We start from the raw sequence: 22791 nt of genomic DNA, 5'->3' as shown, positions 1-22791 counted from the left end.
AAGCATCAATGTGAGAGAGAAACATCGATTTGTTACCTCTCACACACCCCCAACCAGGGACCTGGCCCACAACCCAGGCATGTGCTCTGACCAGAAATTGAACCAGGAACCTTTTCCTTTGTGGGACAAAGCCCAACAAACAGCCATGGTGGCCAGGGCTAGCTCTCCTTAATGTGGGTTTAAGTTCAGAACTAAAATAGGATGCAAAATAATTTGAAGATCCGGATTTGAGATACGTATTCCCTTTAGCTCTGCCACCTGGTACTCTTTCTGCTCCTTCATTTGATAGGACCAGTGAATCACAATGTGTCCGCTTCTTTTGAAACCTTAGCTTCTGAATGTGTAAAATGGCTAACACATTACTATGGTAGTCCTGGTCTAAGCACTCGTGATATAATTTAATTCTTTTTTTAAAAATAATTTATTTTATTTTTAGAGAGAGGGGAAAGGAAAAAGAGGGAGAGAAACATCACTGTGTGGTTGCCTCTCACTTGCGCCCCCAACTGGGGACCTGACGTGCAACCTAGTAATGTGCCCTGACTGGGAATCAAACCAGCGACACTTGGCTCGCAGGCTGACACTCAATCCACTGAGTCACAGTAGCCAGGGCTCATTTAATTCTTATAACAAAAGGATCAATCTTGATATAGATGAGGCAACTGAAAGGCCAAAAAATAAAATAACTTCAAATTAAATCACTAATGGGCAACTGACATTTAAACTTGAATAGCTTATCTGCATGGCCCACATTATCATTATGAAACCATCCTACATAATAACATAGTACACGCTTCATGTGAGTTTAAGATATCAAACTTTGGTGTTCAGCAACCCCAGAAACATGAACACATGGAAGAATTCGCTTGATACTCTGATTAGTGTTAGAATATCTTTTAGCTCAGAAGTTGCCAACTGGTAAGCTAATTGTGTTTGGCTTGCGCTAAATAAAAAAAAATTTTTTTTGGCAGGCGTAGAAAATTGGCAGGGCCCTTTATGATCCTACCCCCGCAATAGCTTAGAACTAGTAAATTGACTCATTTTGCATTACTTCTCTGCCCTGGAAAGTATTTTAGCCTATGTCTGTGCCATTTAGCCCCATTTCTCAGTGTCTCAGAGCAATGTGACAAACTTCTCCAATGGAGAAGTTCTGTCTGTTAAGTCACCTAAGTGATATACTCTGGGGATCATGGGACTAACATTGCAATCCTTGCTTACTACGTCATGAGGAAGCCCACCACCTTCGCTCACTTGAGAAAAGACTGCAATGAATTGCCAGTATACCTGGCAATTTCTCTTGGTAAGGAAAACCTGAGATGTAAAACCCTAAAGTGAATAAGCAAGCTAACGTCTGAAGAGCTGCCTTTCTGCCCTAAGGCCAGTGTGATTTGGTATTTCCTAGTCTATTAGTTGGGAATAGTTTTATCTTGGGCTCCACTTGGACTCATCTTTATGCATTAATCACAGGCCATGAGGTATACAGGACAATTTGTAATATGTTAGAAGAAATTACGTTTATCGAATACTGACGTGAGATAGCATATTAATGTATGTGGAATTTGCAAAGGTAGCACTTCCATTTTCTAAACAAGTAGGATAGGCTCCAGAAGGATACATGACCTGCTCAAGGTCATACAAAGTGGCAGAGTTGGAGCTTGAAGTCAACTCCAGTGCCTTTTCTGCCGTACTGTAATAGGAATATTTTCTTCCTATGAATTTATAGTCTTTATTCTGCACTCATTCACAGGCTGCTGGTGCCAAGGGGCAATACCATTTCTAAAGCTCTGGGTAATAACAGTAGGACTAAAATGAGACTGTCTCACAGGGTATTCAGAGGAGAGAAAAATAGTTCAATACCGCTTCACAGGTCCCAACACAAACCATCTGGATTCTATTTCCCAGGAGCAGGGTCTGCCATGTGTTTCAAAAGTAACTGAAGTGATACTGATTCAGACTGACCAACATATGGGACCCATAGGTCATCATCTCCCTATCTTCGCACATGCCATTTTATGTTTTTTAAGAAGATTTTATTACCCTGGCTGCTGTGGCTCAGTGAATTGAGCGTTGGCCTGTGAGCCAAGTGTTGCTGGTTTGATTCCCAGTCAGGGCACATGACTAGGTTGCACATCAGGTCCCCAGTTGGGGGCACGAGTGAGAGGCAACCACACAGTGATGTTTCTCTCCCTCTCTTTCTCCTTTCCCCTCTCTTTAAAAATAAAGAAATAAACAATTAAAAGATTTTATTACTTTTAATTTTAAGTATATTTTATTGATTATGCTGTCACAGTTGTCCCAATTTTCCCCCCTTTTCTACCCTCTACTCGGTACCCCACTTCCGTCCAGCAATCCCACCTCTTAGTTCATGTCCATGGGTCATGAGTGTAAGTTCTTTGACTCCTCCCTTTCCTATACCATTCTTAACATCCCCATCTATTTTGTTCCTACCAGTTATGCTCCTTTTTTTTTTTAATGTTCTATTACAGTTGTCCCATTTTTCTCCCGATTGCTCTCCCCTGTCCTGGCATCCCCCCTCCGACAGTCATTCCCCACCCTGTTGTCCATGTCCATGGGTCATTTATACTAACCCCTTCTCCTTCTTTCCCCCCTTCTCCCCATCTTCTCTTTCCTCTGGTCACTGTCAGCCTGTCCCTTGTTTCCATGCCTCTGGTTCTGTTTTGCTTATTTGTTTATTTTGTTCATTAGGTTCCTGTATTAGATGAGGTCATATGGTATTTGTCTTTTGCCACCTGGCTTATTTCACTTAGCATAATACTCTCCAGTTCCATCTATGCTGTCAGAAAAGGTAGGAGTTCCTTCTTTCTTTCTGCTAAGTAGTAGTCCATTGTGTAAATGTACCACCGTTTTTTGATCCACTCATCTACTGATGGGCACTTAGGCTGTTTCCAGCACTTGGCTATTGTAAATAGTGCTTCTGTGAACATATGAGTGCATAGGTTCTTTTGAATTGGTGTTTCAGGATTCTTTGGGTATAATCCCATGAGTGGAATTGCTGGATCAAAAGGCAGTTCCATTTTTAGTTTTTGGAGGAAATTCCATTCTGTTTTCCACAGTGGCTGCACCACTCTGCATTCCCACCAGCAGTGCACCAGGGTTCCCTTTTCTCCACATCCTCACCAGCACATGTTGTTTGTTGATTTGTTGATGGTGGCCAATCTGACAGGTGTGAGCTGGTATCTCATTGTGGTTTTAATTTGCATCTCTGATGGCTAGTGATGTTGAGCATTCTTTCATATGCCTATGGACCTTCTGTATGTCCTCCTTGGAGAAGTGTCTGTTCAGATCCTTTGCCCATTTTTTAATTGGATTGTCTCTTCCTGGTGTTGAGTTGTATAAGTTCTTTATATATTTTGGAGATCAAACCCTTGTCCAAGGTATAATTGGCAAATATGTTTTCCTATTTATTTATTTTTAGACAGAGGAGATGGGAAGGAGAAAGAGAGAGAAACATTGGTTGCCTCCTGCACACTCCTAGTCAGGACCTGGCCCACAAGCCAGGCATGTGCCCTGACTGGGAATCGAACTGGTGACCTTTTAGTTTGCAGGACAATGCCCAATCCACTGAATTGCATGAGTCAGGGTCCTTTTTTTTTTTTTTTAAATGAAAGACTTTGCTCAGGCGCCAGTGGGTAATGAGCTTAGGATTTAGATCATTTGAAATTTTATTTCTAACACACACAGTACTAAAATATAGAAGCAGTCAGTGCAGCCCTGGTTGGTGTGGCTCAGTGGATTGAGCGCAGGCCTGCAAACTAAAGGGTTGCTGGTTCAATTCCTAGTCAGGGCACATGCCTGGGTTGTGGGCCAGGTCCCCATTTGGGGTGCATGAGAGGTAACCAATCAATGTATCTCCCTCCCTTTACCTCTCTAAAAATAAATAAAGTCTTTAAAAAATAAAATGGCCAATCTTAAAAAAAAAAAAAGCAATCAACACATTTTCCCTTCATATCCTGATCAAGTCACCCATCCTGAGGCAAAGTGTGTTAGAAGAATAGTCAAAATGAAAAGCTGCTAAGCGCATTTGGCGCTATCTCAATCCTTAACTATTTCAACCCCTAGCTACTTTTTATATAGTGTAATAGACCGTAAACTATGTACGTGTGAGCCATTTCTTTGCTGAAAGAAAAATCAGTGTAGCAGTACTGAAAAAAAGGGGCTCTATCGATATACTATTTATAGGTACTTAAGAGCCAATTTAAATATTTAAGTAGGTACAAATCGGTCTAACCCTTTGCTGTCTTTTTGTCCATAGTACCATCTGGGATTGACAGCTCAGCCGGAATTCTACCTTCTGAACACCGTGGATGCTGACTCGCTCGGGTCTAGATGACTGGCAGCCTGAGAGGCTGTATAAGAACCACCTTCTCTTAGGTCTTTTGTGCCAAGTGTCCTGTTAACATATCTCTGTTAGTTCAGAGGTGAGTTTTGTTCAAATGTTTTGAACAAAAAGCAAAGATTTCCTCATGGGAAGGGTGTTAAAAGCTAACAGCTGTCCAGTGTAGGTCAGAGACCCACCCAGCTCACAACAATCCTACAACATCCAGAGTTAATTGATTGGCCTGTGATGGCCACACACCCCTATGGGCTTGTGTCTTAACTGCTGGAATTTAAAAAATATATCTGTGTATGTATTTCTGTAAACCTGAACATACCAGTTTGGGTAGAGCTTTAAGGTTATAAAAATTGATAGATCTTTTGTATTTTTAAAAACACATTATTCAGACAAATCAGGTATTTGTTTTGTGAGAAAAGGAGTAATGCTCTTTTTCACAATGAACTGGTCAAATTGACTTACCTTTTAAAGTGGTGCTTGACCGTGGCCATTAAAGCTCACTTCAGTTTTAACCAGACCCTCAGTATCTACTGATACTAGCACATCATTTCTAAAGAAAACATTTCTTATGTTTGGCAATCATATTTAATCCTAGTTATCAGGGTGCTTTATATTATTATTCTGTCATTGGTTTTGAAATTTTTTTTGAGCTATGATAGATATCATACCTAGTGACAAGATCTGGAAACCATCCTTAACCATGAGCAGCTCCCCGTGCTGCACTGTGTAATGCAGCCCACTCTAGCATTCAAGTTTTAGGTATAAAAAGAAGAAGCATCTGATACGTAACTTTGTAAGTCCCAGCAGAAGATAATGAAGGTATTAGTGTTCTTTCTAATATTTGTATAGTCCTATCATATCTTTTCTTCCCACTTCTCCCATTAACAGTCCAACATCATTTCTAGGTCCAAAGCTTATTTGCTTATTTCTAGGAGTGGCTTATATTTCTACTGTTGAATCTCCTAGGGAATGCTAAATAAGCATTTCATTTCAAGATATTTATACCAAGTAGTAGGATGAGATTAGAACCAGACTGGCACTTGGAAGAATCGTCCACATGGCACAAACTGCCTGCCTGCATATGGATTATAGATTTTTTTGACCCTTCTTCCTAACCAGGATTGTTTTTCCTTAAAAATTTTTATAATAAAAATTTAATGTTTAAAAATGAAAAGTTTTTGCATGATTATCTGAAAAGTCAGAAGATTTTCAACTCTGGGTTCACATTCTGGCATGGAAGTGCAGTTGGCTGGAACTGAATGACAGCTGTACATTTTTACTGGAACATACTTCAGGCTGGATACACCCCTTCACTCAACTGGGGACCTGGCCTGCACCCCAGGTATGTACCCTGTCTGGGAATCGAACCAGTGACCCCTTTGGTTTGCAGGCTGGTGCTCAATCCACTAAGCCACACCAGCCAGGGCAGAGTCCTTTTGATTTTAAAATGAAACTGAATTAACATAAATTAGCAGCTTTCAGTTGAAAAAAGACTTTTAAAATGAGTTTCAGTGTTTTGGTTTCTTTATACACAGACAGCAACTCTAGATGAACCAATATGTTGCATTTTCTTTGCTCCTCGAGAACAGTTTCATTTCCCAGCAGTTTCATTCCCATATAATGTTTGGGGAAAGGAAAAAAAGGAAAAAAAAAATTTTGTTTTGCAACTGATAAAAAGTTAAGGTGGTTGTTAAACAGGTTATGTACTTGGGGGATGTCTGTAGCTTTTCTCCATTCTTTAACTGTATGTTACTAGGAACAGACTAGAGTTTACAAAAGTTTATAAACATCCCTTTCAGGTCATACACCTCCTACAATCAGACAATTTGATAATAATTCAATCAAATTGAATCATGCTAAAACCAGTTGAAGAGATTGCTCTCTAAAGAGTGAGTCTTGGGTAAACTTTTTTGCTAAGTATAAAACATTTAATCATTCTCTAATTTATGATTTAAAAATCTGGATTTCTATATTATATGGTTATATAGATAGCAATGTATTCAATTTTAAGAGTAGCCTAGATGCATACAGTCACTCAATTCCTGGGGTTTAACATGAGTCAATTTGTGAATGAATGCTCTGGCAATGTATAGCCAGAATATCAGAAAAGTGCAATAATTGTTACTGAGCAGCTACTGCCACATAACTGTGTATCGCCTAATATAAAAGGCTTCATAGCATATCCAGGCTCATAAAATTGTTTAACTAGCAAGTGAGGCATCGTGGGTTACAGTAGCTAGTGAAAATAGCCTCAACTTTAAACATGATGATTAAGCCACCAGAACTTTGTCCATAAATATTGTTCAAATTCAGGTACTGTCTATTAGCTATTCACAGGGTCTTTTGCGTGGCCCTCCCTTTTTACCCCAGCTAATGTGGTAAATGAGCATCCTGAATACTTCTCTCCATATGTGAGAACATAGTAATAAATTTGTGAGTTCTTATGCATCGCTACTCTAGTAAATACTTTGCATTGCTTTTTTCAAGCAACAAATATTACTTTAGTTCTCTCAGTAAGATAAGAAAGTTCTGGAACCCATTGGGTTTTGTGAGAAAAGCTGTTTCTAATTAAACACTTAATCTATTTTAATGCTGAGTATTTATTGAGAGAGTGGACTCTTACCAGTAACTTTTTTTTAAGAGGGTGTTTATAGGATGACATGCTATGCCAGCTGTCCTCAATTTTCCTGACCGTCATGGAACATGGAACATATTAGATCAGCTGCTGGAATATTTTCTCCAATGGAATAAGGTAGTTGGAGTCTTTCCTTGCCCATTTTCCAAAGAGGGCAGTGTTGACCAAAACACGTGTTTTTGTTGGTGGCACTACAAGAGTCTCGTGATAGGTACAAATAACAGCCTTTAAAGTAATTCCTTGTGCCAAAGGAGAAAAGTGTATAAAACACAGAACAGTGGGTTAATCCATCAAATGCAGACCTATTTTCAGATATTCTTACATCTTTCACTGTCTCAAATACTAGACTTCACCGTCCTGTCCAAATAACCTTGACAGCACGGGAAAGGAAACCACTGCCACAGACTGTCTTCAAGGACATTCTTGATTTTATTTCAGTGAATCTTTGTTTGCTTGTTTGTTTCCAAACTTGGAGTCTTAGGGAGTATATCTGAGTCATGACAATTGTGACTTCAACAAAGTCTAGTAAGTTTTTTTACAACCCTAGGGCAGTGACAGAGGACTTTGAGGCCGGAGGCATAAACATTTAATGTCTACTTTGGTTTATTGTGTTTTCTACAGCGTCATGCAAGATTAGCAATGCACATCTGGACGAAATCCTTTCACCCCCACGATGTTGCCATCTGGGGGAAAGGGAAATTTTTTTTTTTTTTTAGCAATTTACCTTGTACTCCTAGAAATGCTTTTAAGAAATATAAAAATGAATACATAGCTATTTAAATGTTAATCATTTATGTTCGTGGTAGTATAGTCAAGTTTCTTATAAGAATGAGGTACACAATGGTGAACTAAATTTAAGTAACAATGTGACCATTCTCCTCTGGTGTAATTCTTGCCCATTCTAAAAATGAGTTTATGAAAGCTTTAGTTACCTTGTCCTATTTGGGGAGAATTAAGCAACGAATAGACTGTTACGTTTAATATGGATATAGAAAAAATTTCAGTAGCCATTCTGTAGAGTCAGTTCCTAATTTTAAGATTGGTTTGTCATAACATAAATTATTTTCTGTCACTAACTACAAAATAAATATTTGAAAGTCAGGAAATCATGCCCTAAGTTCTGAAAGACACCAACAAGAATATTTTTGAGTTGACTATGATCGTTGCTATGGGAATCAACTTCTTAAACAGTTGAGACACTATACAAGGCTATGAAAATTCTGTTTAGTACTTTTGCAGCCTAATTTGCTATATATTGAAAATTCATTCTTTATTGTAGCTTCCAGAAGCCTTGTCTTTTTTTGTATGTAGCTTCATTTTTTGGACACATTGAAGAATCGAGGTCTAATGTAATCCTTGTACATAGAATAGAGAACACCTAGAAACAAAAAGAAAAGATGTCATCAGTAGAGCATCCATGGGAAACTAACACTGAATTTCTTCCACTCACATTTTCCCAAAACTGGCCCACAAGTTAAAAACAAACAAACACCTTCCATCTTATTAATGTTGGACTTGGACTATACAAGTGGCTCCAGAAAAAACAAACAAACAAACAGAGCCAGTTAAGATCAGTATAAATATGAATTTATGATGCTGTGCCACCCTAAAGTTTAGTGAAAAAGTTAGGGAAGTGGACATCTTTGGCTAGATATTAAGATTAAAAATAATAGCCACCTCAATTTAGCAGACATCTATTCAGTGTCTACTTGTGTTCAGTATCCCAAGGAAAACAAAGGTAAATGGATTTAATCTCTGCTTCTAGGGATTTACAATCTATTGGGTGAAACAGCTATGAGTTTAGGCAGATAGGTGTGTATCTTCCACAAGATGAGGTCTTAGGGACACGCAGAAAGGCCGAAGTAGGAACAGAGGAACAGAGGAGCTGCTTCAGTGAATTCCAGAGATGTCAACAAATGTTTATACCCCAAACAAGTTAAGGAGCCACAGATTTAAAGTAGAACTCATCCCTCCCTCATATCAATCCTCAAGGCATCAGCCATCTAGTAGATTGTCCAAACTAAATCCTTCAGTTTCCTTCTGCTTCCTTTCTGACACTGCTTGTTAATATCTTCAAAGAGTACACAGGGGATGAAGGGTCAGTGAGTTGTTCTTATATCAACAGTGATGGAGATGTCTCATAATTTTCTAATGAAATATATGATAACGATCATAGAGGCATACATTCAAGACAAAAAAATTTTAACTTGAATCATTGTGGTATCAATGGAAATAACATTCTCAGATTCAGAGTTAGAGAGGATTATAGGACTCATTTTCCTGTGCTGCTGCTGCTGCTGCTTTTCTTCTTGGCTTAAAATAACAGAAATTTATTGTCTCATAGTTCTGGAGACTAGAAGTCTGAAGTCAAGGCACTGACAGGGGAACTCAAGAGTTCAAGATTTTAGCCTTAGCTATAGTTCATAGGCTTAAGTGAGGATTAATGCATGTGGAAAGCTGTTGTTCCAGAAACTGGAATTCAGGAATGGAGGTGACTCAATTCAACCCTTGTGCCCCTGGGGGTCTGCAAGGACAGTGATGGTATCTGAGCGGTTGTGTTCCAGGGTGAGAATGCAGATAAAGAATTGTTGATTAACAGATAAAGTCGGACTAGGAGAATTGCTGCAGGACTGAAACTTATACAAATATCCCTTTTTTCCAGGTCCTTTACCTACCCTTTCTTCTTATAAAATGTATTTTGAGATAAAATGTTACAGTTTTAAGGGTATATGTCTTGCCATCTTCTCAGATCACCAGCATCTGAATAAAGCCCCCATAAAGATTCAATCCTTGTCTCTACTTACTGGTTCTGGTAGTGACAGGCAGCATGAACGCCAACTTTTCCAGTTTCAGTATCAGCAGACTTGGTACTTTCTGAAGGATGTGAGGGAGAATCTGCCCCATGCCTCTCTCCTGGCTTCTGACAGTTGCTGCAATCCTTGATTGCATCAGTCCAATCTCTGCCTCCGTCATCACTTGGCACTCCCTCCCTGTTTGTTCCCTGGGCTTGTTAGAGAATTCTTACCTCTTGCCTACTCCTTAAATGTTGGTATTCCCTGGAGTTCTGATCTCACTTCTTTTCTCACCACATTCACACCTGTGGCTTCACTGGTAAGCAAGTTAGATCTCTTAAGTTAGAGCTCTTCTGAGTGTGAGACCCATATACAACTTGTATATTCAATATGCCATATGTGATAGTTCTGCATCCCATAGGAAGGTGGTCTCCAAACTTAAATTGTGCATAAGTAAATATGTTCAGCATGCCCCTCAAGATGCGCATTTATTTAAAAACAGTATAAATGTCCTATGGTCAGTCTATATATTAATAAAGCTTTTTGGTTTTTAAGATAAAAATAATTTTCTTTCCACATCCTGCTGGATCTCCTTATATATCATCTAGGGTATGAGTACTCCAATATAGAAACGTCTGTCTATCATCTCAGTCAGTATATAGTAATATAATATTAAGAATTCAGGCTCCGGCCCTGGCTGGCTAGCTCAGTTGGTTAGAGCATTTTCCCAACATAGCAGAGTTGCGGGGTTCAAACCTCAGTCAGGGCACATACAAGAAATGAAACGACCAATGAATGTATAAATAAGTGGGACACCAAAGCGATGTTTCTGTCTCTCAAGTCAATTAACAACAACAAAAAAAAGAGTGCAGGCTCTGTAGTAGATTGTTCATGTGATTGTGAACAAGTGACTTATCCTCAGTTTTCTTATCTGTAACATGGGATAATAACAGTACCTACTGCACAGGATATTACATAATAAAGACCTTGGCCTTTGTTCAGGGTTCCTGATATAGGTCTAAAATGCTTGGAATTCCCCAAGTAACAAGAGTGTCTTTGTTATTCATAGGCTCCTTGGATCACACCTGAATTTATGCTAATGAGCTGACTGATGGTGGGCTCCTGGATAGCTTCAAGATGGGCTAGTCAGCCAGAAAGACCAACCATGTTACCAGAAGGTTTCTTAGATCCTCAGGGAGGGGAGTAGGACTGGAGACTCCGGTCAGTCATGTGGCCGGTGGTTCAATCAACCATGCCTACATAATGAAGCCCCAATAAACACTAGACACTGAAGTTCAGTGGAGTTTCTTGATTGGTAAACACATTAGTACTCTTGGAGGGTAACATGCTTTGATTCCATAGGGAGAGGGCATAGAAGCTGTGAGCCTTTGATCCTCCCAGACTGTACCCTATTAGGCTGGTCATGATTTGTATACTTCATAGTAAAATGTAATTGTAAGTATACTGCTTTCCTGAGTTCTGTAAGTTGTTCTAGTGAAATAATCAAACCTGAGCAACTCTTGGGAACCACTGAATTTGTAGCCATTTTATCAGAAGTGCAGATGGCCTGGGGACCCCCAAAGGCTGGTGTCTTAAGTAAAAGAAGTCTTTTGGGGAACTATGTTCTTAAACCTACGGCGTCTAATGTGAGCTCCAGATGGTTAGCATCACTACCAAATTGTATTGCAGAATACCAGGCGGTGTCTAGATAGGTATTTATTGGGTTAAATGAGATAATACATAAAGCAGTTAGAGTGACTTGCACGTCATAAGCACTCATTAAATGTTAGGTATTCTTGTTTTGTCTGATATGCACTCATCCTCCCACCAAAATTGCTCCTTCTTCTTTTCTCTTTATATTAATGAAAGGCAACCCTTACATCTGGTTGCCCAAACCAGAAACTGAAGAATCATTCTTGATTCCTCTTTACTTACTTTTTGCAATCATTTAGTGGCTGAGTCCTCAATATTTCTAGAATCCATCTCTATTTCCACTGCCACTGCCTTAATTCAGATCCAAGCCATCATCTAACTTCTCTGTCTTTATTTTCTCCTCTCCTTTGCTAATCATCTAATAATTTTCTTCTTTCTCTTAACATATTTTCTTTTCTTAATTTTTAAATTGATTTTAGAGAGAGGAAGAGGGAGAGAGAGGGAGAGGGAGGGAGGGAGAGAGAAAGAGAGAGAAAGAGGGAAGGAGGGAGACATCGATTTGTTGTTCTACTTATTTATGCATTCATTGGTTGATTCTTGTATGTTCCCTGATCAAACCTGCAACCTTGCCTTATCAGGACGATGCTGTAGCCACCTGAGCATCTGGCTAGGGCTTCCACTGTTTCATTTCATTTTTTTTTAATTGACATACAACATTATATTAATTTCAGGTGTACAACATAATGATTTGATATTTGTATATATTATGAAATGACCACAACAATAATCTAGTTAACATCGTGACCATACATAGTTACAGACTTTTTTCCCTTATGATGAGAACTTTTAAGATGTACCCTTTTAGCAACTTTCAAAATATGCAATACAGGATTATTAACCATAGTTGCCATGCTGTACATTATATTACATGACTTAATTATTTTATAACTGGAAGTGTGTACCTTCTGCCTGCTGTGTTTTTTTGTATTTTTCCAGTGCTTCATATTTTAAGAAATTAAGCGTATAACAGGGCAGCAGCATCAACCAAGTGAACATTTTTTCTTTCCAGTCCTCCACCATTAAATCATTTTGACTCAGTATTCTTTTTCTAATATGAATGAATAAAATGAATAAAAATACTCTCAAAGACAGATGAACACAAGATACAAATTAAGCAGATTACCTAGAGTCACAGCTCCTACAACAAATCCTTGGGCAGCAACTCTCATGTGAATGAGATGAATGGACATTTTCTGATCTCTTCTGTGCTTTAACTTGTAAAGGCCATAGGACACCACAGCCATGAAGCCTGCTATCCCTGTGAATTAGAAAAGGAGGGGTTCTATAACTAGCAGGCTAGAATTCCCATGAGCTTAGAGAGTTGAATAAAGGACTGTTCAAAGGATTAGTACTTGCAAGATGAGCAGACAAGATACCAAGGAATACTTTATAAAGAACCATGCTGGATTTGATTCTCCAGATTTTAAAATGGACCCATAACATTCATGGATTAAATATTTGCAGTTTAGCCTTTTCCCAGAAAACCTGAGCCATATAGTGTAGTAATTTCTAATCTTCCTGAGGCGTAATTTCAAATCGTGCATGCTGCAAGGCTTCTGTTTGGGCAAATCACTTAATGAGTGAACCTACCATAGCTTTTCAGTGTTTGGCTTTACTCCTTTCTACTTTTTATCAAAGAAGGGTAGATCAAGTAAAGTGATAAAAACTTGAATCTTCTGTAAAAATGAGACATTAAGCTTTCATGAGAGATGCACAGCAAGTATGTGATTCCAGGAAGAACTGTGATTGTAGAAAACTGCACTAACCCATACAAATATTAATAATGAAAATACTGCTGTGACAACCAAGATCCTATATACATGGCTGTAAAAGAGAGAATTGGTCAACTGAATAATAAAGATCCTGGAAAGAGATTTAAAACACTGTGATAACTTAACCATGACAAATCAAGATAACCAAATAACAGATAAAGAAATACTTAGTAAATATTATTAGTATGATTTATTGGTATAGAGAACTAACTTAAGACTTCTATCTCACACCAGAACCTACCAAAAAAATTCTGGGTGAGTTAGAATTAAATGTAAAAACAAGAATATCAACAACAAAAACTAGAAGAAAATAGAATAGTATATTTATGACAGCTAAAAGAGGATAAGGTAGACTTAAAATGGCAAGGACAGATGCTATATTTTGACATAAGAATAAAGAAAACTTGCATAATAGAAGTGTGGGTCTATATTTTGGGTTCTCTCCTTTATCCTATTGATTTATGCATTTATCCCTCCATGTATATACCACACTATCTTGATTACTGCAGCTATACAGTATGCCTTAATATCATTTTAATCATTCTAGGGCTTGTGCCTTTCTATGTGAATTTTAGAATGTCTGTGTCTACAAAAACTTTGCTGGAATTTGAATAGGAATTACACTAAACCTATAGATCCATTTGGGGTTGGCAATTGACATCTTTACTCTATATTCAGCCTTCCAACCCACGAACACAAGAATCTCTACATTTATTTAAGACTTCTTTAATTTCTTTCATAGTATTTTGTAATTTTCAGCATGCAGATATTGAATATGTTTTCTTAAGCTTATACCTAAGCAATTTTCTTTTGATTGATTTTAAGTGGTATTACGAGGTTTTCTTTCTTTTTTTTTTTTTTTTTGGCATTGCTCAAATATTCCCAAGTGGCCTGTATTTCACAAAACTATTTCCAATATCACTTTTACCATATGATACTATTCAAAAATTATGTGCTTTAAAAAGTCATTTCTTCTACTTTGAGGAAGGATATTATGTTTTTAGTTTCAGTTTCCATAATATGTAATTAGTGATATTAAACTGAACATGCTTCCAGTCCTGGAAGTTCTGCCTTTGGGGACATACTCCAAGGAAATAAGTAAAATAAAATTCAAGAAGTTCACACAGAGATGTTTTTGGCTACACTATGTATGAGGGAAAACAAACAACCCATATGGCCCAAACAGAGGAAAATCTGCCACAGCCATAAAAAATTATAAGTATAGGAAGTAGTAATACACAGAAATGTACATATGAAATGTCAGGTGAAAGAAGGAAAAACTATTAACACATAGTTTAAATATATATAATGTATGCACAGGTCTTATCAGTAGTTGAAGTACAATTCTAAACAATATAGATTGTAATGATGGAAGTTATTGAGGATAACAAAGAAAAATGTTTTGTAAACTATCTGCACAGAATACTCCATTCTGTAGCAGGGAATACACAGATATTGTTAAAAATAACAATAGCTAAACTACTCAATAATATACCCAAATTTTATCATTATTTATTTTTCTAGCAAAAACTTGGTTGTCTTCCTTTATCAAATCAAGGTTCTGTTCTTACTTAAATTGGTTTTGTTTTTTTTAGAGATTAAAGTCAGAACTTTTACTGTTTTCCATACAGTGTCTCTGTAGTTTGTATATAATTGAATTGAACTAGAAACACTTTTATCTTTCTACTTTAATCACCCTAAATGTCTCTGGAAAAATAATTTAATTGATGGCAGGCACAGTGATTAATCTGTCTTCATTAAAGTGATCTGTACAAGTGGCATCAAGTTCTTGAATTGTTTTTCTAGTTAAAAATGCTAAGGTGAATAAATAACTATAAAATTATTTGCTTCAATTTGTTGTGGGTGCTATTACAAGTCTTAATCAACTTAAATGAAACCTCTAAACAGAATATTACTATAAAGTAAAATTTTGATTTTTGTTGACATGTGAATAATAACACTAAGTTGCTTGATTTGCAGGAACACAATGGAAACATATGACTTATACCTATTTAGAAGCTTTTATGGAATTAATCACAAACTTATGTAAGTCTGATTTAAATAGGTTATTTTAACAGTTTCCAGAAAAGAGTCATGGCTTCAGTATCTAATAACAATGCATAGAGCAGCTGAACCACCCTAAAGAAAAGAGAAAAGCTTTGATTATAAAAACAATATTGGTGCTTAGATTTTGTAGGTTTTTAAAAAAATCCCACATGTATCTAGTATTTGTTGAAAATATAAACATACTAAATATGTGTTGGGAAAGGATAAAGAGGTTAAGACTCTAGGTATAATTATAATACCACTTCTTTAATCTAGAGATTACTTAGTCATTAACCTCAACATCTGGAACAGATCAGGAAGCCAGGAAGCCATTGAGCACAAACACCACCAAGTTCATGTTCTCCACTGTATGGGGAGGCCCAGGCTTTTATTTAGAGCATGTTTACTCAGAATTGACTCAGTTCTTTTAAGCTTGGGTTTCCAGCTTCTAGTGCCAGAAAACATCAGAAGCAGAATTTTTTTTTTAAAGAATTATTTATTCATTTACTTTTAGAGAGAGGGGAAGGGAGAGAGAAAGAGGGAGAGAAACATCAATGTGTGGTTGCCTCTTGCATGTCCCCAACTACAGAGCTGGCCTGCAACCCAGGCATGTGCCCTGACTGGGAATGGAACTGGTGACCCTTAGGTTTGTAGGCCGGTGATCAATCCAATAAGCCACACCAGTCAGGGCCAGAAGCAGAAGTTTTTAATGATATCCAACAATGTGGAAGAAACAGAAAAAATCTGTAAATATCAGACACAACAACTTGAAGACTGGAGTTTCTTAGAGGAAAAAGAGACATATCCATCTCCATTGTCCCTAATAGACTTTCAGTCTGCTGCTGATGATCCTGAGTCATTACAGAAAGTTCAAGTCCATTCAATCAATTCCATTTAGATTGGCTGGGAACTAATAATTTTAGTTAGACCTCTAATGAAGATGGATTAAATAGAATAAAATATGATGCTCTGTTATAATAATAGCTAACAGTTATTGGCAATTTGCCATATACTAGAAACTGTTCTGAATGCTTAACTCATGCTTAGGGGGGTCAGCTTTAATTATCTGAAAAAAATCCATTATATAAAACATTTCAACCCTCAAAGATACTGGGTAACGCATTACTCTACTATTACAAACAGTTTTCGAGTATTCAGTCAGGCCTTGTACTTACCTACAGGCACAAAGGGGAAATCTCTAGATTTCCTCATCAGTCGCGATAATTGGCCTTCATCTTCATCTCTTGACCACTGGTTATCTGAAGACATTTTTCTCTCTGGTAACAGTAGAAGATAAATGTGGTTGCTGTGAATCATTAAAAAGAATCCATTTACCCTCTCCCAATATACTTTTGATTATGTGTTCTGTCTTCATTTGCTTGACATGCCTGTCTGCTCAATTGAAATAAACAGTCATCTTTCTTTCAGCCTTTTCATTATCGGATGCTTTCATTTTGTTTGGAGTGGGGGTAAAAGAAAAACATATTAAGAGAGATAAGACATAATAAGATTCCCTGGATACATAGTGAAACATCATAATCATGTTTTTCAGTCTCTTCTTTGCTCAGCATTTGAGATCATTGGGAACTTCAGGATTTTTTCAGAAACAGTAAGAACACAGAGTGTCTTTTTACAAAGTATCGTTTTAAAGAATGACGGCAGTACCAACATAGGCAAAAATACATTCAGATTTACAGGTGATGGGAGAATGAGCACTCCAGTTCTGCAGAAAGTGCAGGTCATTATAAAGTCATTGATGTTTATCAAACACAGACCATGTACCAGGCGCTACGCTAGACAATGGAAACAACTTTCCTTGTCTACACAGGATGAATGAAGACACTGGAAGATCAGCTATAATCGCCATCAACATGGTCTAACAGCACTTCAGTCTGTTATCCGTGCAACTTACTATTTTCTCCTCAAAATTCAAATACTATGGCTTCACCCTATGAATCATCTTCCATCAGAAAATGTAACCCGTAAGCGGCAGGAGCACAATACCTTTGGCGTACCCCTCCGCCTGATGTCTGTCTCCTGGTGTTCCCTGAGCAGAGAGCAGTAGATCAGAACAGGCTTTGTTGAGGCTGGGCACATTTTGCTCAATTTCCAGCTAATTGATAAATGATGGGAAAAGCCATAAGCACCCCTCCCCCTAGAGGGAGTGGCGGGCTGTTATTGGCCAAGGTTGTTACAGCCCTCACTGGAAACAGCAGCACCAGGCCCACAGACATTAGGCCTTTGAAGACATTAAGAAAACATTAAGGTTTTTGAAGAAGTTGCCATTAATTTTGTCTTCACAAAGGAGCTCCCCACTCCCCTCTGTGGCTGTGAGCGCTATTACCCAGCTCCAGGGCTCAAAACCAGGAGAAAGTGGGCATAGGGTTACAACACTGGGTTTGTGGGTAGGAGTGGGGTTAGCTCTCGGAGGGCTAAGAATTTTGTCTTTTTCAGAATATGCGTTTGCCAGAGGGGCAGCCCATTAGCCGAGCCGCGAGCTTGATCCGAGGCACCTGGCAGCGGCCCTCACACCTGCAGTCCCTGCAGAGCCTCAAGCTGCACGCGCCCCACGGAAGGATGTGATGTTCCTGCGTCCGTAGCCAATCCTAGGGCAGGGCGGGGCGGCAGATGCAGAGTGAGGCCGTGGCCCTGCGCCTGCGCGGGGAGTCAGGCTCTCGTGGTTCCAAGGCCCCGTGGCTGGGGGATGCTGCTCAGCTTCTGCTGTGACTACGCACCTTCTGGCACCTTGAGGCCTCGAAATCCTCATTCACTGCATTCTTCAAGCTGCAGCCTCAGAGACCGCAGGGTAGGGCAGAAGACCAGGTAGCGTTTGTGGGTTTTTTTCTTAGAAACTTTTAATTTTTAAATGACTTCAAACTTACAGAAGAATTCCCAGAACAGTACAAAGAACAAACTGCATGTCTGGCACCCAGATTCTCCTTGGTTAACATTTAGTCATGTTTGCTCTATAATGTTTTTTCTAAATATGATTTCTTCCTTCCGTCCAGTTATTTTGTAGAATGTCTCTCAATTTAGGTTATTTCTGATGCTTTCACATCACTAGAATGAAGTTATCATTTTTGGCAGAATACCACAAAAGTAATGTTGCATCGTCCTTGGTGTGTAATATTCCGAAGCACATAAAGTCATCTTGTGTGGTAGTAGAAGCTTTGATCCAGTATTACGCTCATAAATGACTAACAGTTGGTGTTCCAGGGATTAAAAGCCTTGATTTGTAACACTTGCTGATTTCCGCAGTGTAGATACTCCCATCGTAGTCATGCCATCACTGAACACAGAATTGGGAAGAGGTGTGCCTCGTTTAGTGGGTATGAGTCAGCTCTATCTACTACACCACTGCTTTCGCCACTTGGATGAAGGTAATGTGTGAAAATTTTTAGTAAAGTTACTTTTTTTCCCTTTACAGTTATTAAGTATTTTGTCAGGAGATACTTTAAGATTATACAAATATCCTGTTATTTATCAGACTTTACCCATGAATTTCAGCATCCATTGATGATCCTTGCCTGAATCAATTAATGTTATGTTTGCTCAATGGTAATTGTCTAAAGCCATAATTTCTTTTATATTTTTCAGTGGACGTTCTACTATAGGAATTGCTTTCCTTTATTTCCTATTTATTTATAACAGGTTGGGCTTATGAATTTCTATTTCATTAAGTAACATATCCATTACTATAATTATTTATTTTGTTGGTCAAATTGTCCCAGATTTGGCTAGTGTGAGTCCCGTCAAGCTGGCTCTTATTGATATGATGTCACCATTCTTCGAACACTTTTTTTTTTTTTTTAAGATTTTATTAATTTTTTTGGAGAGAGAGGAAGGGAGGGAGAAAGAGAGGGAGAGAAGCATAATTGGTTGGTTGCCTCTCACACACCCCCAACTGGAGACCTGGCCTGCAACCCAGGCATGTGCCCTGACCAGGAATTGAACTGCAGACCCTTTGGTTTGCAGGCTGGTGCTCAATCCACTGAGCCACACCAGGCAGGGCCAAACACTTCTTTATATCCTGGCATAACACATTGTTGCAGGCTGAACTTGTGCTTTTACTCCCTCAGCCCTGAAACCAGCTATTTCTTGAAAGAGTCTTGATTCATTTTAGTGTAGAATAGTGTTTAGAAACCAAGTTCTGGGCACTAGAGGTGCTAATTGTTACTGGAGTATAATTACTTATAGGTCTTCTCAGCAGACAGGGTTAGGATTTACATCTGTGTCTGTATCTATTTCTATTCCTAAATAACTACCTATATTTAAACCATGAGTTCATAGTAGTATCTCCAATTTCATTCCAACTCCACAGGGTTCATTCTAATCTAATCTTGTCCTTTTTACATTTGTAATTCCTTTTTCTGACTGTGAGAGACCTGACTCCCACTATCCTCGGTATATTTATTTACAGTCATGTATTGCAGAGTGACGTTTTGGTCAATGACAGACTATACATATAACAGTGATCCCATAAGATTAAAATGGAGCTGAAAAATTCCTGTCATCTGGTGACATTATAACCGTCCTAAGGTCATAGGGCAATGCATTACTTACATATTTGTGGTGATGCTGGTGTAAAAAAAAAAACCCAACTGAGCTGTCAGTCATATAAAAAAGTGTAACTTGTACAATTATATATAGTACATAATACTTGATAATTATGTTACTGGTTTATGTATTTACTATACCTTTTAACATTATTTTAGAGTGTATTCTTTCTACTCAGAAAAAAAAAGTTTGCTGTAAAACAGTATCCTGCATTACACAGGTAGCAGCCTCCTGTGTCTCATGTTTATCGTGTCTTATGACTGCATAATTTTTTCTTTTGCTTGATTTCATCTCGTGTTGTTTTGTACTGTAACATGCTGTACAGGCTTGTAGCTCAGGAGCAATAGGCTAGACCATCTAGGTTTGTGTGAGTCCAGTCTGTGGTGTTCTCATAATGACGAAATCACCTAAAGATGCATTTCTCAGAATGTATCCCTGTTAAGTGGCACATGACTTTGTTTGGATAATTGTAGAGTACACAAAAAGTAGTTTCAGAATTTCTAACCCATACCTCTGTAAACAAACCTGTTAAATATTTTTATAGCTCTTTGTCAGGGGAAATACAATCAAAATACTGTCTTCAAAAATCACTTGGAATGAAAACATATGTTACAGAAAGACTTGTCCACAAATGTTTGCAGCATCATTATTCACAATTGCCAATAAGTGGAAACAACCCAAACATTCATCATTTGATGACTGGAGAAATAAATGTGATGTATTCATACAATGGAATGTAATTTGGCCAGAAAAAGAAATGAAGTACTGATACATGCTACACCATGTATGAGTATTGAAAAACATGCTAAATGAAAGATGCTTATCACAAAAGAACACATATTGTGTGATTCCATTTATATGAATGTCCAGAATGGGCAAATCTCTAGAGACAGAAGGTATTGTTGGCCAAAAATATCATGTGGCTTTTTCTGTAAGATGGCTGTAGTAGTGCTTAGTTGTCTTGAACTTCATTTGAAACAATTTTGTTAGATTGTGTTGTGACAGCTGTCATATCAGTGTGCATTAAAAAAAACTTATAAAAATTGGTGAATTTTTGTGTAGCCATTTTAGTATTGAAGATGGAAGAAAATATGCAACATTTTGGTATATTATGCTTTATTATTTCAAGAAAGGTAAAAATGCAACTGAAACACACAAAAAAGACTACTGCAGTTTGTGGAGAAGGTGCTGTGACTGATTGAACGTGTCAAAGTGGTTTCCAAAGTTTTGTGCTTGAGATTTCTCAATGGTTAATGATCCACAGTTGGGTAGACCAGTTGAAGGTGATAGCAGTCAAATCAAGACATTAATTGAGAACAGTCATTATTATACCACATAGGTAGCCAAAATAATCAAAATATTCAAAGCAATAAAGTTATTGGTGCAAATGAAAGATGTCTTTTATTTTACAGAAAAAAATATGGACTTTTTATCCAACACAACAGATTAGTGTTTGCCTCGGGCTGCGAGGCAGTGGGGAAAATAGGGAGTGACTACTAATGGGTACAGAGTCTTTTACGGGTGGGTTTTGAAAAATGTATTAAAAATAGAATTTGGTGATCATTGTAAAACTCTGAGTATACTAAAAATGACTGAATTGTATACTGTAGGTAAATTTTATAATATGTGAATTATATCTCAATAAAGCTGTTTGGAAAAAAGCTGCTTGGGTTGATTTTTTTCACTGTATGCATCAATGTGGTTATTAGTTATTTAGAATAGTTAGGTGTTTTTATTTTTCCATTTTAGAGTCCCCATCTTTTTAAATTTTATGTAAAACATTCTTTTATGTATTTTGTGTAAAACATAAACATGGTTCCAAAAATCAAAACTATACAAAAGGTATAGTTGAAAATGCGTCACTCCTCTCTCCCATTTATTTCTACACCCCCCCCCCCCACCTACTCGTTTCTTCCTAGTTTCTGGCTTATTCTTCCTAAGTATTTTATTTGCAAAAATAAACATATATATAAGTGTTTTCTTATTTACCCTTCTATTTTTACAGAGAAGGTACCACACTATAGGTGGTTTTGCCAGCATAGCTTTTGTTTACTTATTATATCCTTGAAATTAGACCTTAACTTCATAGAGCACTTCCTCATCTGCTTCCCAGCTGCGGGTGCTCCACTGTGCAGAAGTATGTATGAGCATCTAGCTCAGAAATGTTGCAAACAATTGTGCATAACCTGTGCCTCTGTATTTTCATACTGTTTGAAGTGTATCTTCAGAGTAAATTCCTAGAATTGAGATTACTGGATCAAAGGTAAATGCGGGCATAGTTTTGTTAGATATTGTCAAGTTTCACAGGAGTTGTACGAGCTTGCATTCCCACCGGCAGTACACGGAAGTACCTGTTTCTCCGTGGCCTGCCCGACACATGTGTTGTCAGGCTTTTGAAGTCTTTGCCTATTTGATATGTGGAAAGTGGTCTCTCACAGTTGTTTTAATTAGCACTTCTTGTATTGTGATTGAAACTGAACATATCTTCATATGTTTAGGACCATTTTTCATATTTAAAAAACATTAGGTGTTTGGTTTTATTATTTTAAAGTTGTGAAAAGTTTAAGGAAGGTTAAAATGTATCCCCAGATTAATCAAAGAATTCTGAGTCAAGGGATCATATGGGAAGGCTCCAGAAATTGAAATTATAATTTTAGCATGGGCAGATTTGTTAGGGACAAATATTTACCACTCTATAAAATGCAGCCTCATTTTCGTTGGAAACCTAGACTGTACAGACTGCATTCTGTCCCTTTGTATCGCCGATGCAGTTCTTCCCAGAACTGTTTTGCCATTCCACACTGTTCTCACCTTGGCTCTCTGTTAGTTTAGACCAGTTGGTGCCTCACCAAGGGTCCCATTATCATTTACATGTTTTCTTTAGCCTTTTCTTTCTTTTCCGATCTACCTGATATAGTAGGCAGA

General features: G+C 37.8%; 2 protein-coding genes and 1 long non-coding RNA gene across 6 annotated transcripts in view; 2 read left to right on the top strand and 1 right to left on the bottom strand.

The window, feature by feature from the left end:
* The window catches only part of SLC11A2 (solute carrier family 11 member 2), a 38303-nt gene extending 32778 nt beyond the window's left edge, over positions 1 to 5525 (top strand). For all 4 annotated transcript variants that reach the window (XM_090273159.1, XM_090273162.1, XM_090273160.1 and 1 more), the window contains one exon: positions 4271 to 5525. In XM_090273159.1, coding sequence (XP_090129285.1) covers positions 4271 to 4348 — 78 coding nt within the window. In that variant the 3' untranslated portion in view covers positions 4349 to 5525. The remainder of the gene's footprint in view (positions 1 to 4270) is intronic.
* Positions 5526 to 8299: 2774 nt separating this feature from the next.
* On the bottom strand, positions 8300 to 16578 carry HIGD1C (HIG1 hypoxia inducible domain family member 1C). The gene is made up of 3 exons (XM_090275554.1): positions 16485 to 16578; positions 12615 to 12749; positions 8300 to 8364 (listed from the first exon to the last, which is right to left on the bottom strand). Exons 1-3 carry the CDS (start codon positions 16576 to 16578, stop codon positions 8300 to 8302), a joined length of 294 nt encoding a protein of 97 aa, XP_090131680.1.
* A 1345-nt stretch (positions 16579 to 17923) lies between these two features.
* Positions 17924 to 21510, top strand: LOC150011754 (uncharacterized). The gene is made up of 3 exons (XR_016510461.1): positions 17924 to 18132; positions 18573 to 18689; positions 20411 to 21510. It is a non-coding gene; the product is annotated as an uncharacterized LOC150011754 (long non-coding RNA).
* Positions 21511 to 22791: the final 1281 nt, after the last annotated feature.

The sequence above is a fragment of the Furipterus horrens genome, unplaced genomic scaffold (genome assembly GCF_987537825.1).
Source record: "Furipterus horrens unplaced genomic scaffold, mFurHor1.1.pri manual_scaffold_4, whole genome shotgun sequence".
NCBI lineage: Eukaryota > Metazoa > Chordata > Mammalia > Chiroptera > Furipteridae > Furipterus > Furipterus horrens.
The sequence above is the reverse complement of the archived record's forward strand: the minus strand, read 5'-3'. Positions and strand labels throughout refer to the sequence as shown.